Here is a 16599-nt window from a genome sequence, read left to right as displayed (position 1 = left end):
ATTAATAGAAGTCTTCTCTTGAAAGAAAGAAAGAAAAAAATGAAAAACGCTGATTTTTATAATAAAACTATGCAGTAAGGCTCAAAATTTCTTACAATTTTCCATGCTATCACGCATTAAGTATTTCGACGCATTTCCCTTTTTGGTACATGTGACTTCTATCTTCATTTCTCTATATACTATAACCATAACAGACACAAAAGACAAACTAATACTCTGCAATGGACTTGGGTTCTCAATGGATGAACTTACGGTTGTGAATATTCGTGGAAGCCTCCTTCTTCGGGGTAATCAGTTCGTCCATGTGCAGCTTCGCGCTCATGCACCGCATACTTTCCTCCTCGATTTCTCTTTATGATACATACAATAATTAACACAAGTAGTAGGAACGCTATCGCCAACATCATTCCTATAAACCATCCGGCTGTGGCAACAGTCTCTTTCGCCTGAATTACTGGGCCATCTGGAAAAGAAAAAGGACCTACGTGAATGTACAGTTGCTACCACTATAAGCTTCACCACTAAAGCAACCATCAAGCGTAAGAGAAGCATGGTTCTTCATACTGGATCGAATTTGTATATTACTCACTGAAGCTTTGGATATAAACCACACACTGGCGCCAAAGCACTAAAAAATATTAAAATATTAAATATTAAGATTGGATTTACGTAACAGTTACAACATTTGATCAGACACGTTATCTACGAGACAGTAAATAATATTTTTCAGAATGTCTTTGGAGGAGAATACTATATCGAAAAGAATGTAGAATGTTAAAAAAAAGGTGTTATGTGTCAATCAGAGAGATATAGAAATGTGATTAGCCTTTAAACGTCGAAGGACGCAACTGCTCTGTCAAGGCTTTATAAAAAACTCAGCCCCTAATTAAAATCGGAAGATAATTTCAGTATCAATGTTCGTGACGTGAAGCTTGCCGCCAATATGCATTTTACGTATGTGGGGGGACCACGGTGGAGGGTAAAGTTCGTGTCCTTTTGTTTTCTGCGTCAGATTTTTTTGCCAATCATTCCCCCCTTGTGAGTACAGTCATAAAAATTGGTATGTGAAGCAATGAAGTAGTTCACTACACGTTAATACCCTGAAAAAGTCCTACTTGTAATTTGTTTGGAGGGACTACGGGAAGGGCAAAATAACCCAATTTTTTAAGTCTCAGTTTTTGACGTAAATTTCTTTAATTTTCAGGACGGTTCCATTTAAGATTTCTAGGAATAGAGCGGGAATTGCACAAACGTTACCTCGTTGGAATCTTTGTTCCATAAACTTTCCTACCATGTATGAATCATTACTCTGTGATAATTAGGAGGGTCACCACGGCCACCAACGCGAAGATCTGCAACAGCCCTTCGAAAATAATATACAGGGCGTTTTTAAAGGAATTTCCTTCTAAATTTTTATCTCATTTTGTATTGTAGCAATGACTACCATTTTTTATTGTCACAAGTGTATTGCCTACACACAGCTTAATTTTGTCAGCGTAGAGTGTAAGAGCTGCTAGGACCACCACTTTTTTCTTCATATTTTTATAATTTTTTGAATCATCATCTTATACGAATAGGGCGGGAATTGAATAAATTTTACCTCGTTGGAATCAGTGTTCCATAACTTTCCAATGATATATTGATCATTACCCTGTGATAATTAGGGGAGTTACCAGGGCTCCCAACGTGAGAGTCTACGATTTCGTTCAATTCCCTAGCTGGTGTATGAAGGTTAAAGATAATATGCCTGATGCAGGCACGTAGCCAACGCCCCCTGTCGAAACCAGAAATGAAAATATTAAGGAAGCATGAAACAAAAGGAAACAAGAAAAAGAAGAATCAGCGTTAAAAATAAAAAGATAGAACAAGCATTTGGTTACACTTTCTTATGAGGAGATTTGTATTACTTGCAATACATGGTGACCAATGAGCGTAATATTCTGGAAAACTCAGGTAATTTGAAGTTTTTAGAAAAATTACGTAAGCTTCAGAATTTCCGCTATTCAAGCTTTCGAAAGCATAGTGCCGTTCTGTAACAGCGTGGACATTTTTAATCATAATTTTTCGTCATTGCTTCTCTGCACTATTAAAAATGTTATTTCAGAAACAGTTTTCGACTGCTCCTTTAACCTGTCATTTGGAGCAGACAGTATTTGACGGAATAATGAAAACAAAAAAAGTTACATGGAGAAACAAAGTTCTGTTAACATTTGATTCAACAGAGAAAGGAACGCAGATAATGTAAAATATTTTGCAAGACATTATTGAACATGTACTTTTTATAATAACTGAGGTAATAATTGAAAGAAAAATTGTTATATTTAAATAAACAGAGGAAGGAACGTAAATATTGTAAAATCTTTTTCAATATTTTTTTTATTCTTTTACTCGAGATTTCTTCATAATTTTTTTATTAAAATAGTTACTAGCATATCCTCATTTTATTGTCCTAACAAACCAATATATGTTGCCAGTAAAGTAGTTTAGATTGATCGAGCTCCTGGGCTTTAAGTATCTCATGTCCCCCCTCCCATTACGAAATCCTGGCTAAACGAACTAATATGTGTTTCAGTAAAATATGACTACAGTACTTCATGTCACGGACTCCCCCCCCCCCTTTACGAAATCCTGGCTACGTGCCTCGTCTGATGAAGTTGAGTTGATTTTAGTTTAGCGTCCCTTTCAGCAGCGAGGCTATATGAGACGTGGACCTACTGATTAACGTGAAATCCGGACCACATGAGCTCCCGCCGGGAATTGAACCTGGGTCTCCCACGCCAAAGGCGCGTATGCTAATCGCTTAATTACGAGGGAGCTCTAGACTGATGAAGGCGACTACCGAAACTGTATTTTAAGTGCTTTGGTTAGTATGTATTCTATTAATACATGTGAAAAAAACGCGAAACTTGAACGCACGAGAAAAAACAACTACCCTTGTTGCAACTAGTTAAGAATTCCAAATTAACATTTATATTTAAATTTGAAAAAATAAAATAAATGAAATGAAATCTTTGTCCAACGAATATATCCTTTACTAAAGGAGACTGATGATTAATACAACTGAAAGAATTGATGCAATGAGGATGTATAAAGAAACGGAAGAACAGAAAACTCGTGATGTTGTTCACCACAAACTCTAATGGCCTGGAATCCATGCACCAGAGGTGAGCACGACATTAAGCCACCATAGCTGTTACGTTCTTATACTTTACCTTTTCTACTTTGTTTTAAAATCTATATTTTTTACCCCGTTAAAAGACTACTACAGCTAGATGTAATAATGAATTAAGTAAATATGATTTAATATTCACAGTCAAGAGGAGTAATATTATTCTTTACTGCATAAAGGATCAGGATTAGGATTTTTGGCTTTTGACATTTATTGCCATGTTAGCCCATCACGTATAAGGGTGACGTCCCTCGACGATCACACAATCCGAGGAAAGGGAAGGAAGGAGGTGGCCTGGGACCTATATAGGTACCATCCCGGCATTTGCCTGGTGTAAATGAGGAAAACCTCACTCACGGTGACTGGTCTGAAAAAGCTGTTACACTTTTTAGACCGAGTGTCCCCAAGGAATTAAACCCGGTTTTACTGCATAAAAATACTAAATTGAAGAAACAAATAAAAAAAAAAATCCTTACCACCGTATGTTTCTACTTCCTGTAGTTCACTTTCCGTGCTGTAATCCCCATCGACGGAGACAACTCGGAACTCGTACACTGCTCCTGGTGTCAAACCCGTAACCACTACTGAATCTTCCCTTGTCTCATCATCAGTCTTCTGGAACATAGTATCTCCTTTTACTCTATAATGAAAACAAACAAAATAAGCTTTTTAAGTAGTGCTGACATTAGAAGACAATGGAAAGTCAGTAGTAAGTCATATCTGTCCCTGTTTCTATATGGGCCAATGGCCTGTGGTCTCAAGGTACGTGTACTCCTTAAAAAGAAAATGTACGCACAACTCAGTAACAAAAAGTAAAGGTTAAAAATTCAGCAGAAAATAATTGAAGAATAAACCAAGGTAAAAATTGTTAAAAATACCAGAAGATGACAGAAGTCTCACAAGTCTCATACTACATACAAACTAGGAAAACTTGAAGAAAAATATATAACAAAAATAACACTCTGAATGCTAAAACCACTTTTTAAAGTAACAATAAAACCATAAAACTATGGTGTGAAAAAAAAAGACAAGCTACAAAATAATTTTAAAAATGAAAAGAAGTGAAAAAGTTCAATACTGTGGAAAATGTTACAACTGTTTCAGTAATACACATATCTTACCCCAAAATAATAATAAACTAATTGAAGGTATAGAAGAAGTTATAAAGTAGCAGGCTAACATTATATATATTTCAGCACTAATGATGAGTTATATCTTTAAAGGTAACCAAGAAAGTTCTGTCACTTTTTCAGCAACCACCTTCGAACATCGATATGTCGCCTAAGACCAGGGTGGAAAAAAATCATGATTTTTTTAAAATATCATTTTTGTTGATTTTTTTTATTTAAATCTTTCTCCTCGTATAATACAAGTCGCGAAGTAAAGAAAAAACATTAGGTATTAGTATTAAATGTTAATTAAGTGAAAGTACTGGAGTTTAGGATTAGGGAAATTTTGAATTAATCCCTAATCGTTAACCTATTTCAATCCAAACAATATTTCTTAAGCATTAAGGAAAAAGTACTACCATGAGCAAAATAAATGACGCGTCTCTTTATTTTGAAGTTTTTTGAAAATATCTCCGTTTTCTTTATATGTTCGAAATTTCGGAAGGTTTCCCCAGCAGGACAGGTTAATAACAAACCCGTTTTTAATATTTGTGTTAGATATTAGCTTAAAATAAAGAAATTAGAAGCAAAAAACATTAAATCGACAGAAATCTCGAGAATTACCAACTCTGCTAAAGTGGGAAATTTTCAAGAACACGAGGGAATTCTGCATTTCAACACGAAGCAGCGACATCTATGTCATTGAGAGAAATGTGGATTAAATCTACAAACTAAACTTTTAACGAATATTTCTAGTATGTCTTATTATATGCATTATCTGCAAACTCCAAATATATGAATATATGCTAAGTATTAACATAAAGATAGAGCAAATAGTGGAAATTATCTATGGAAAAGGACGAATTGGTAGGACGATCGTAATGAAATATCGTCTTTACCGGAACAGGCTCAGTTCACGTAAAAAAACAAATAGCTCAGTTAGTTAAGGCAGTGAGTCTGTATGCTGAAGGTAGCGGGTTCGATCCCATGGAAGTGCCGTTTTCATTTTTATCTCTACACTACGGTTATTTTATTTATTTTTTTATGTGGGAAAGAATTAAATTGTAACGTATGTGTAAAACTCATGACGATACCAAAAAAAGAAAAAATGCCGTTGTCGCACTTGCATTAGCGTCCCTAATTTTGTTTGCAAACAGTTTCGTAATTATTTCCCCTGTGCTCACTGTTCACCATATGCTCGCTGGCGCATAACGAATGTTTCCCAGTAAATGTTAATTCTAATTTGGAGAATTTTATAAAGTTTTACAATATTTCTCACTAGATACTCTTCTATCTACGTGTTTGGATATTTTGATAACAGATGTCCCTATTAAATGTTTAATTTTCCCTAGATGTTTAATTACGGAAAAGTTTTACAATGTATTTGTATTGAATTGAAATTGTTTTGAATTTACTACATAAGGTAAGTAGACCGAAGGAGGAGAACTCAAGTAATTGATATTCTACGTAAAAGCAACCTATTGTAGAATGATGATGCTTCTTACCTTCAGCACATAATCTTTACGTTAGAGAGTCAGACAGAGAAAAATCCTGGTTTTTCCTCCTCTATGACCACCCATCTTAAACCTCTACATATCATTGTTCGTCTCACAATTTTTCGGTGCTCCAAAAACATTCAAATAATAATAATAATAATAATAATAATAATAATAATAATAATAATAATAATAATAATAATAATCCTGAATATGCCATCCTTACATAATGTAAGGATATCTTAGTTTCCTAGTTTAAATCTTAAATATCTTAGTTTAAAATGCTTTCTTTAGTACTTATTTAAGCAACCATGTAGGAGGGGGTACGACTTTTTATTTTGCCCCTCTCATTTCAGTACCCTTCCAACAGAAAGTAATTTTTGATAAGCAGGACAGACAAAATGAACAAGAAATATATTTACAGCATCCTCTCCCCTTTCATGATTGGAATATCACGTAATATTTTTTATTCTACGAAAGATGGCCCTGTGCGGTTAGGGGTAGGTAACTAAAAAAATACCTAATATATAGCGCCCCTTGATTGTAATATTACCGCTTCTTTATTTGTACGAGGGAGCCCCTACACAATCAAGGGTGACAAAAAGAATAGGAAGAGTGTCTATTGATTCCAGTGGTGGATCCAGCACGAACTCCTGGGGGAGGGGAGTTGAAGTGAAACATTCTTTTGATGATGTGAAGCTGTCACAAATTACCACTTAACTAAACTAAACAATAGTGGGGGGAACCGGAACCCAGTCAGTTTAAATTGATGTAAAAGTTTAATTTTTGGCTTCATATTAAAAGTTGTGGTTTCAAATGGGAATTTCAGTCCAAGTGGTCAATCATCAAATCTCGTGGGGCTCTTCAGTGTAGGCTAATACGGCCCCCTTATGAGAAAAGGCAAAATTATTAACATGTTTATAACTTTCGAATTTTTCGTCTATTTTAAAGAAATATTTTGCTTCATATTAAAGCCTTGGCTTCAAATGACAATTTCAGTCCGTGTGGACAATGATCAAATCTCGGAGGGCTCTTCGGTGTAGGGGTTTCGGCTTCTTTATGGGACAAGATTCACGTAGTTGATATTGCAAAATTGTTTTGTATATATAAATGGAAACTTGCACCATTTGGTTAATTTTACCTCTTATGTTTTGCAGATTCATATTCCAAGCAATAGTTACTTCGCAGAGCTAAAAGAAGGCACTTACTAGTTTCATTAAAATGAAATGTCTTTTATGAGAAGTTCTCATGGAGCCGACGAACGAATAGGCATCCAAACGTTGGTTAAGTCGAACGGTTGAAACGCGTTGAGCTCGCTACAATTATTATTATTATTATTATTATTATTATTAATAATAATAATAATAATAATAATAATAATAATAATAATAATAATAATAATAATAATAGAGCATTCACCTTTGGTGCATGGGGTCCGTGGCTCGATTCCACTTCGCGCCAAGTGAAATTTGAGGTGGACAAATACCGTGTGCATGGGTATGTGTTTTCTTGAGATTTTCCATTTTCCTCCCACTTTCTTCATTTCACCATTTCATTCATCATCATTCTCCCTTAGCGTAGGTGCACAATCGACCAACGTTAAACTAGATATTGCAATTTCAATAATAATAATAATAAAAATTAATTCAACTGAAAGGACTGTAATTTATGTGGACAGCAATTATCATAAATATGCAACCATTATAAAAACAATGCTTTGAGTAGAAAGATAATCCTTTCCAAGTGTTAACGAATGCGCACGAGATAAGACATGTCTCGAGAAAGAGACAAGACGCGCTTTGTGGCATCCAAGATAATACGAGGCAAATGTTTTGGACACGAGATAGCTTGTAAAATGCCTCGTCTTGTCTGGAATGTCTCGAAAACAAAAGTCTAAGTTTTAATATTATCTTTCAAGATCTATTCTCTCAGAAGTAGTTCTCTGCCTTAAAATTAATAACGACATTTGTGATTTAAAAAAAGATAAACAATGCCTAAAGTTAATAGTTAACTTTTCGAAAAGAAGCTTCATTAAGGGTGAACCTGAAAGATGTCCACAAACTTCGGGAGGTGATTCGTGACATCAAAAGGAGACAAATGGTCCTCTTGCAGTTTTCGAATTCAGCTTCGTTGTCGAGATACAGGGTTGCCAACTGGTCGTGTTTGAGAAACTCACTGAGAATAAATTCAAGTCCAAGAATAAACTACTACTCATATATTTTTCAGGTCAATTGACTTATACCATGTTGTAAGGTCAAATATTTATTTATGCAGTGTGTACAAAATTCGCCAGGGTCTTTTCTGAGAAAATCGTCGAGAAAAAGTCACCTCCAAGAATAAACTACCCCTTGTAAATTTTTCTAAGAGAAATATCTGATACTGCAATATAGGGTTGTTAATTAAATATTGATTAATGAAAAATAAACAAAATTGTTAAAACCATTTTTGAGAAAATAGCGTTTTTCGATTTTCGGCTGTTTGTAAACCACACTTATTTTAGGTGGTAGGAAAAAATGGAAAAGCTCCTGTAAGAATACTAAGTAAACCCTAAGTTTAAAATTTGGTGTAGATAAGTTGAACGGTATGGCCTCTAGGCGAGTGCATATAAAAGTGTGCCGAACGGACGGACCGGAAGGACGGGTGTCGAAAAGTCACATTTTCGGTATGTAGACGCCATGAAACATGTAAATCCGTTAAAATCTGAATTTGATATTATTTTCACAATCACTATATTTTCTTCTCTCTTTTGTCGCTCGAAAAAGAAAAGCCTAAGTTTACCACAAAAAGCTAGGGAGTTTCTCAAAAAATATTCAATTACAGGGCCACCGCACTAAACTTTTTCAATTCAATTTCTTAACTGTGTTAGGCCGCAGTTGTTACTGAAGTGTGTATTTGGATAATACGAATAAAGTTATCGTATTATTCAAATACATCGAATGTCAGATTATCGAATAAAAAACTTCGATTGAAGAAAATCCACACTACAAAACTAACTCACACTTTGAGCACATTTTCATTAGACATATAATAGACCAATTAATGCAATCATTGTTTATGAAATATGAAAAAAATCAAATGAGTCACTTTGGGAAAGTCGTTCAAAAAGAACACGTCAAGAGTAACCTACCTCTTGTGAATTGTTTCGAACAATGAGTTAAGATATACTTTTGGTTATTAATGAAATATTTATTTGCGAAATTTGAACAAACTCGCCTGTCGTTCGAGAAAATTGTCGGGGAAATAACCTTGACCCCAAAAATAAACTATCCGTTGTAATTGTTTTTCATAGAAATGACTTATACTAAAATATAGGGTTATTAATGAAATACTTATTTATGAATTATAAATAAAATTGTCCGAGTAATTTTTGAGAAAATCGTGAGGGAAAAATAACTCCCCGAATAAACTATCTCTTGAGGATTCTTTCAGGGTAAGCGAGTTATTCCATATTACTAGGTTTTTAATGAAATATTTATTTCTGAGTACGAACAAAATTGCTTGACTCATTTTTGAGAAAACCGTGGAGGAAAAACACCCTCAAGAGTAAACTACCCCTCGCATATTTTTTCAGGACAAATGAGTTTTGCCATATTGTTCGGTTATTAACGAAATATTTATTTTTGAAATATGAATAAACTCTTTTGAGTCGTTTTTGAGAAAATCGCCCAGACAACACTCCACCAAGAATAAACTACCCCTCGCATTTTTTTTAGGACAAACGAGTTATGCCATATTGATAAGTTATTAATGAAATCTTTATTTATGAAATATGAACGAAAACATTTGAGTCCATTTTGAGAAAATCACTGAGAAAAAACTCACCCCCTTAGTATAAACTACCCCTTGTAGATTTTTCTCAGATAAATGCCTTATACCACAAAATAGGGTTGCTAATTAAATATTGATTTATAAAAAAAGAAAGAAAACAAGATCGTTAGAGCCAGTTATGAGAAAATATCTTTTTTCTATTTTCATCGTACAGGAAACTACCCTTGTTTTGGGAGTAGGAGGGAAATAAAAAAACTATAGGAAATACTATGAAAATCTTAAACTAAAATTTGGTGCAGATAAGTTGAACGGTATGGCCTCTAGGCGAGTGCACAGAAAAGTGTAGCGAACGGACGGACGAACAGATAGACATGTATCGAAAAATAACTTTTTCGGTGTTAGGGGCTATAATACGTGTAAATTCGTTGAAATCTCAAATTTGATTTTTTTTTTTTTCGAACACCATACTTTCTTCTCTCATTTGTCACTTCAAAGTAAAAGGAACTCAGAACTACAGATAAAAGACACCTACTTTTACACATAGACATTATTTATTGATTTAAAACTGTTTTAGTTTGTGTCATTTCACTTCCAATTGAAAGGTTTTACAATGATTAACGGAATACCAATGACGAGACGGAAGTTTTCAGGAAGTAAATGCATTCAGAAGTCTAGATTGCATTACAGCTATCAGTCTGTTTTTATTTCTGCAATTGTTAACAGCTGTAATTTCGTCCAAACGCTACATGAAATAATTTTTGGTTGACGTCATTGTGTTACTATTTTAGTATTGTTCTCTTCAGACTTGGTTGAAGTTTTGACTTAACGGTTATACATTTTTTTTCTTATTTCATCGTTACACATAAGAATAAAATGTTGTGGTGACTGGATAGATTCGAACCTACGAACATTGAGTTTTTATTCTTCAAACAATTTACCAATGGACCAAGCTTTGTCCTCACGTTAACGTACGGTTACAGGGTTTATTACGATTTAAATAAAATGGCTGGCTGTTAGAGTTTCCTGCCCAAATATTTCGATAAAAAATTTTCATTGCTTCGTACATTGTTTAGATACACATTTTAGGAGAGTGAATTTTGGTGTATATAATAATTTCATGCCAGATAAAAGCTGGATAAGTTTTAATAACATGTTTCATATGTAGTTCTCAATAATAGACTTGTTCGGGATGACGTTCCAAGGTTTAGCATTGACTAGCAGTTTTTGCTATTAATATCCCTTCTAGTAATATTGGCAGTAGGCAAAAGTTAGCCCGTGTTAAAGCTTTTTGCTCCTAATTTAGTTATTTTACTTTATTATTTAACGAATATATTGAAAATTGTCAGAGACACGTATGCAGTAATTTATTTCGGGAGGGGTCCGACTTCAATATTAGGATAAATTATAATAAAATTTTAAAAGATAATCCCCAAAATTAGGCTAAATTTACAGAAAAGTTGGGGTTTCAGAGGGGGTCCGGACCCCCTAGACCCACCCCTAAATGCGTTCTTGTTTGTCAGTAACATTTCCTCATTTTGAAACCCTCAAAAACTTCGGATAGACTATATAAAGGAAAACGAGTTATTTTCGATGAAATATCACTTCAAGGAGACGCGTCAGTTTTATTGCACAGTGTGGTATCCCACGTTCACAATGGCAAGAGTTTCTTTCCTCTGATTCTCTGTCATTGTGCTCTATCGAAAGGTTAGGTTTGTAACATATTACTCCTACGAACAAGCATGACTGGCAGATAGGAATACTGAACACAACTCCAGAGAAATGCATTTGGAACTTACGTTTATAGCTACGCTTTGGTGATTTGCCCTCAAGGTCAATCGAGTGGTAATTCAGTTCCGTCTCTGTTCTTAAGCCATGTTCGTATTACTTCGAACAGTTTTGATAATGAAAAGCATGCCTCTTAATATAACAGACTTCTTTCGCGTAAGAAATCGAAACTCAGTTGGTCAGAGCAACTAGTCTGTAAGAATTAGTTTGTTAGTTAGTTAGGAGCCCAGTACGAGTAAGGGTTTTTATTACTATTGTTTTTATCTTTTTTATGTGAGGAAAAATCAAATTGTGACATCGCGATATCAAATGTATTTGATTAGGTAGCTTTGTCTTACCTAAACTTTAAACATCAGTAACCATCGAAATTATTTCACTAACCGATCACTTACTGAACATTTCAAACACGTCAAACCAGTGGCATAACATGAAGGTTAACCTCTCCTCCGCAGTCCTTAGTTATGCGTCCGTACTTTCAAGGGCGGACTAAGGGCCGGGCGACTGCCCGGGGTGCCAGAGAAAGAGGGGCACCAAAACGAGCCTCAAAAAGTAAATTTTACAATGTGCTTTCTACTGATGTTTTTGGTTTATATTCTTGTAAAGTAGTGGCAATTATATGATCTTTTTACATTTCACTATGGAAGAAGAGAGTTTCATAGTACTAAGGGGGCTGTATCGAAAAATTGAGAGATGGCATGTAGAATAAAGAGTGCCGGGAATTAAGTATTGTTTGTTTGTTTGCTTGAGTTTAGCGTTCCACGGTTATGCCTTAATGGGCAAGGGAGATGTGGATACTAATTATAGTGGAATCCGAACCACTTTTATCGTTCAACAGTAATCCACCGGGAATTGGACCCGGTACCACAGAGGGCAGGCGTGCTAGCCACTAGACCAGAGGGGGTGGAGTTGGTATTGTTTATAGCGGGCCATATTCTTTGTGAAGTTTTCCTAGGTAATGGATTTCTTTTTGAAAATGGGTTTAAAACAGGGGCGTCATTTAGGGAGGGCAGGGAGGGGCATTTGCCCCCCCCTGAGTTTGAGATGTATATAGATTTTATCATTAGAATAGTAGTAAATCAGTGAAAAACGCGAAATTTTACTTATATCAAGAGGTCTTGCCCCCCCCAAAGCAAAATCTGAAATGACGCTCCTGGTTTAAACTATTAAAAACACTATGATAAAATGTAAAATATAGGCTACTACTAGGGGAAGGGCGCCAAAAAGTCACTTTGCCCGTGTGAAAATTTGGCCTGCTCCGCCCCGGCGTACTTTCTGTATATTTTTTGGCCTTGCAGCTTGTGCGGTCCCCACGCCACATTGTTGCGGGGGCGCTATTTACGCCTAGCTTTCGAACGTAATTCAATAACTGTTTAAGAAATTCTACCATCAGCGTTGAAACGGGAATATATTTTTCTAATAGCCCCATAGAACTTTCACTCAGAACGCCAGATGCAATTTTTCAGAGTGGGCTCTGGCTCATATTCAGGAATAATAATAATAATAATAATAATAATAATAATAATAATAATAATAATAATAATAATAATAATAATAATAATAATAAATATGAATGTCTTTGGAGAGCCGAAATTATGTGACACGAATCATTATAGATAGAACTTTAAGATGAGTGGTCATAGGGGAGGAAAAACAGGATTTTTCTCTCTCTGACTCTCTAACGTTAAGATTATGTGCTGAAGGTAAGAAGCATCATCATTCTACAATAGGTTGCTTTTACGTAGAATATCTATTACTTGAGCTCTCCTCCTTCGGGCAACTTTGCTTATGTAGTAAATTCAAAACAATTTCAATTTAAGACAAATATTTATAGGGAAAATTAAACATTTAATAGGGAAATCTGTTATCAAAATATCCAAACTTTTTTTTTGTATCGTCATGAGTTTTACACATATGTTACATTTTGATTCTTTCCCAAATAAAAAATAAATAAAATAACCTTAGTGATAAAGATGACAACAGTACTTCCACGGGATACGAACCGTCTACCTTCGGTATACAAACTCGTTGCTTTATCTAACTGAGCTATTTGCATTCTTACGTAAGCTGAACCTGTTCTACAGTAAAGACGATTTTTCATTACGATTGGGCTAACAATTCGTCTTTTTCCATAGGTAATTTCCACTATTTGCACTATCTATACGTTAATACTTAGCATAGATTCATATATTTGGAGTTCGCTGATAATGCATATAATAAGACATACTAGAAATATTTCGTTAAAATATTCGTTTGTAGATCTAATCCACGCTTCTCTCAATGACATAGATGTCGCTGCTTCGTGTTGAACTGCAGAATTCCCTCGCGTTCTTGAAAATTTCCCACTTTAGCAGAGTTGGTAATTCTCGAGATTTCTGTCGATTTAATGTTTTTTGCTTCTAATTTCTTTATTTTAAGCTAATATCTAACACAAATATTAAAAACGGGTTTGTTATTAACCTGTCCTGCTGGGGAAACCTTCCGAAATTTCGAACATATAAAGAAAACGGAGATATTTTCAAAAAACTTCAAAATAAAGAGACGCGTCATTTATTTTGCTCATAGTAGTACAGCAATGTTTATTAACACGACACTTTTTTTTTTCACGAAAGTTACTGATATTTTGCAGGGGCATATTTTTAAAAATCGGAACTAGCTACATAAATTTCGCCTAAAATTAACTAACTAATTTTAAGGCCTATGGAACCCGGAGGCTCAATGCCGCGTTCACAAAAGCTCTCCACTGACTTCTATGCTTAGCTAACTGGATCCAGTTTCTACTTTGTATTTCTATTTCTGCGAGATAATTCTTAATATTGTCCTCTCATCTGCATCTAGGTCTTCCTAATGGTCGTTTTCCGATTGGTCTTTGTTATGATTTTGAAAGCGTTCCTACCTTCTTCCATCCTGGCTACATGACCTGCCCACCTGAGTCTCCTAGACTTGATGACCATAACAATGTTTGGTAAACCGTATAAATTATGTAGTTCCTAGTTATGAAGTTTCCGCCATTCCCGTTCCTCTTGGGTCCGAATATTCATCTCAGGATCTTGTTCTCAAATACTCAGTCTATGCTCTTCCCTCAGAGTAAGCGACCTGTTTCGCAATCATACAGAACGTTTTATATATTTTAAGCTTCAAATTTCTCGGTAGGATTCGCGACGACAAGAGATTTTGAATTGAACAATAAAACGAATTCCCTGCTTTCAGTCGACATTTAATTTCTTGGTGAATATCGTTTCAGTCTGTTAATATTGATCCTAGATATTTGAAAGTATACACTTTATCAAAAGTAATATTCGATATTTTAACGCATCCAAAATATGCCGTATTACGATCCCGAGGAACTTCTATGAATTTAGTACATAGAATTTTGCTATGCATCTATGAATTTTGCCTATAGTTTTAAAATTATTATTATTATTTGTTTTGTTTCGGAGGGGGAATTGGACCCCTATATATATGCCTCTATTATCTGGAAACAAACAAATAGACGTGAACAACAAAAGAATCTTCGTCTTAAATATCCATGGTGATTTCCTCGTTGGAATAGTTAACGATTTAAAAACCCTATGTTACGAAGAGAAGAAGGCAGGATTCACCCGTTACCCGTTCAAAACGGAATTCTCCCTAATCATCCTCTGCATGAGACTCGCTTTAATACTGTGCTTACATACACTTGAGTCTCATTGTATTATGATTCTTATCTTCCATAATAGGAATAACAGAACAGAAACGGGATTTCACTTATTTTCACTTTAAATTAATTTATTTCGGAATTTGATTTAAATCAAAAATTTTTATTTTAAAAATCAAGTGATTTAAATCTTGATTAAAATCAGACTGATTTAAATAAATCCACCCTGCCTAAAACGTACCTGGAAGATCAAAAATAATCCCCATCAGCATCAACGACCTTCTGCCAACGTTCTGGAAGGCCATGGTTTCCATCGCGGTAGAACTTGGTGGCCGTAAAGCGAAGAAGGTTTCAAGTGCATTTTAAACTTCTCCAAGGGATTTGGGGTGATAATCGGACGGTGAAAGTCCAGGAGTATGGTGGATGCAATAGTATTCCTCATCCAAGGCGAAAATGGCGTCCCGGGTCATCCTAGCCACGTGGGGCTTATGTTGTCCTGTAACAGGAGGTCCCCTTTGTGATTCAGAAGTGCTGGCTCCAGTTTTAATTTTTTCTTGAACACAGCTCAACTGCTGACAATACACAGTTGCATTGATGCTCTGACCAGCTGGTAGCAGTTCCCGATGCACGATGCCGCGAGCACTCCGCCAAATACAAATGAGGATATTATTCTGATGCAGTGCTGGTTTCGGTTGTTTTGGAATCGGTTCATGAGATGCTAACCAATGACAGCGGCGCCATGGAGCTTTGTGGAGGACCCACTTCTCATCACATGTCAACAACCTTTCCAGAAATGGCTCCTTCCTTAGGCGAGACAGCAAAGAAACACAGGTGTCTGCTCGCGTTGCCTTCTGATCTAGTGTCAAATCATGTGGGTTCCATCGACCCAACTTCTAGTGCTTCTCAAGTTGATGGAGGTGCTACAGAATGTTTTTTTCACTCACACTGAATTGTAGTCCCAGTTCCTCACATGAATACCCAGTGTTCGCCTCAACTGTTACCTGAAGAGCTTTATTTTGCACACGTGTTGGTCTTCCGGCACGTGGTGCGTCTTCGAGTGTTTCGTCACCGTCCCTAAACTTGTTAAACTACGGCTACACTGTCCGCGTAGTCACGACACCCTCACCTAAGGACTGGAATATCTTTCGCCGCTGCAGTTTCGTTTGGACCCCAGTTTGAACTCGTACAGCACGCCCTTATGACGCTCTGTGGATGTTCCATGTTCACTGAACTCTCATAGTATGTTGGATATACCCACACCAACAACTGATCTTCGCCTTATCTCCATTCGCATTCAACTCACTGTGTGAGGACCAAATGAACACGTATTTTCACAAAAAGCGATAGAACTTTCTTGGTTACCTTTATACTCTTAAACTTTCATCAATATTTCAGGCAAAACTCTCGAAAGCCTTTCATCAGAATGTTTGTTGTACACTAAATTCTCACACTGTTGGTTGATCACATTTTATATATAACTCTTCAATCTCATCTGTTATTTTTAAATCTAAACTATCACAAGTCTTCAAATGGTACCAAGATAATCTATATCAATGTAATGAATATATTTCCTATAACATACATGATCTAAAGTGTACCTATGAATCAATATGAAATTAAAACTTCTTATTTCAATTT

General features: G+C 35.5%; 1 protein-coding gene across 2 annotated transcripts in view; it reads right to left on the bottom strand.

Annotated features, from left to right (window-relative positions):
- The window catches only part of Nrg (Neuroglian), a 103270-nt gene that overhangs the window by 12962 nt on the left and 73709 nt on the right, over positions 1-16599 (bottom strand). For both annotated transcript variants that reach the window (XM_081742238.1, XM_081742239.1), the window contains exons 20-21: positions 3646-3809; positions 253-463 (exon numbers count right to left, since the gene is read on the bottom strand). In XM_081742238.1, the coding sequence (XP_081598364.1) occupies positions 253-463; positions 3646-3809 (375 nt within the window). The remainder of the gene's footprint in view (positions 1-252; positions 464-3645; positions 3810-16599) is intronic.

This window comes from Thermobia domestica, chromosome 16 (genome assembly GCF_964235325.1).
Source record: "Thermobia domestica chromosome 16, izTheDome1.hap1.1, whole genome shotgun sequence".
Lineage (NCBI taxonomy): Eukaryota > Metazoa > Arthropoda > Insecta > Zygentoma > Lepismatidae > Thermobia > Thermobia domestica.
This window is presented reverse-complemented; position numbering and strand designations above follow the sequence as displayed.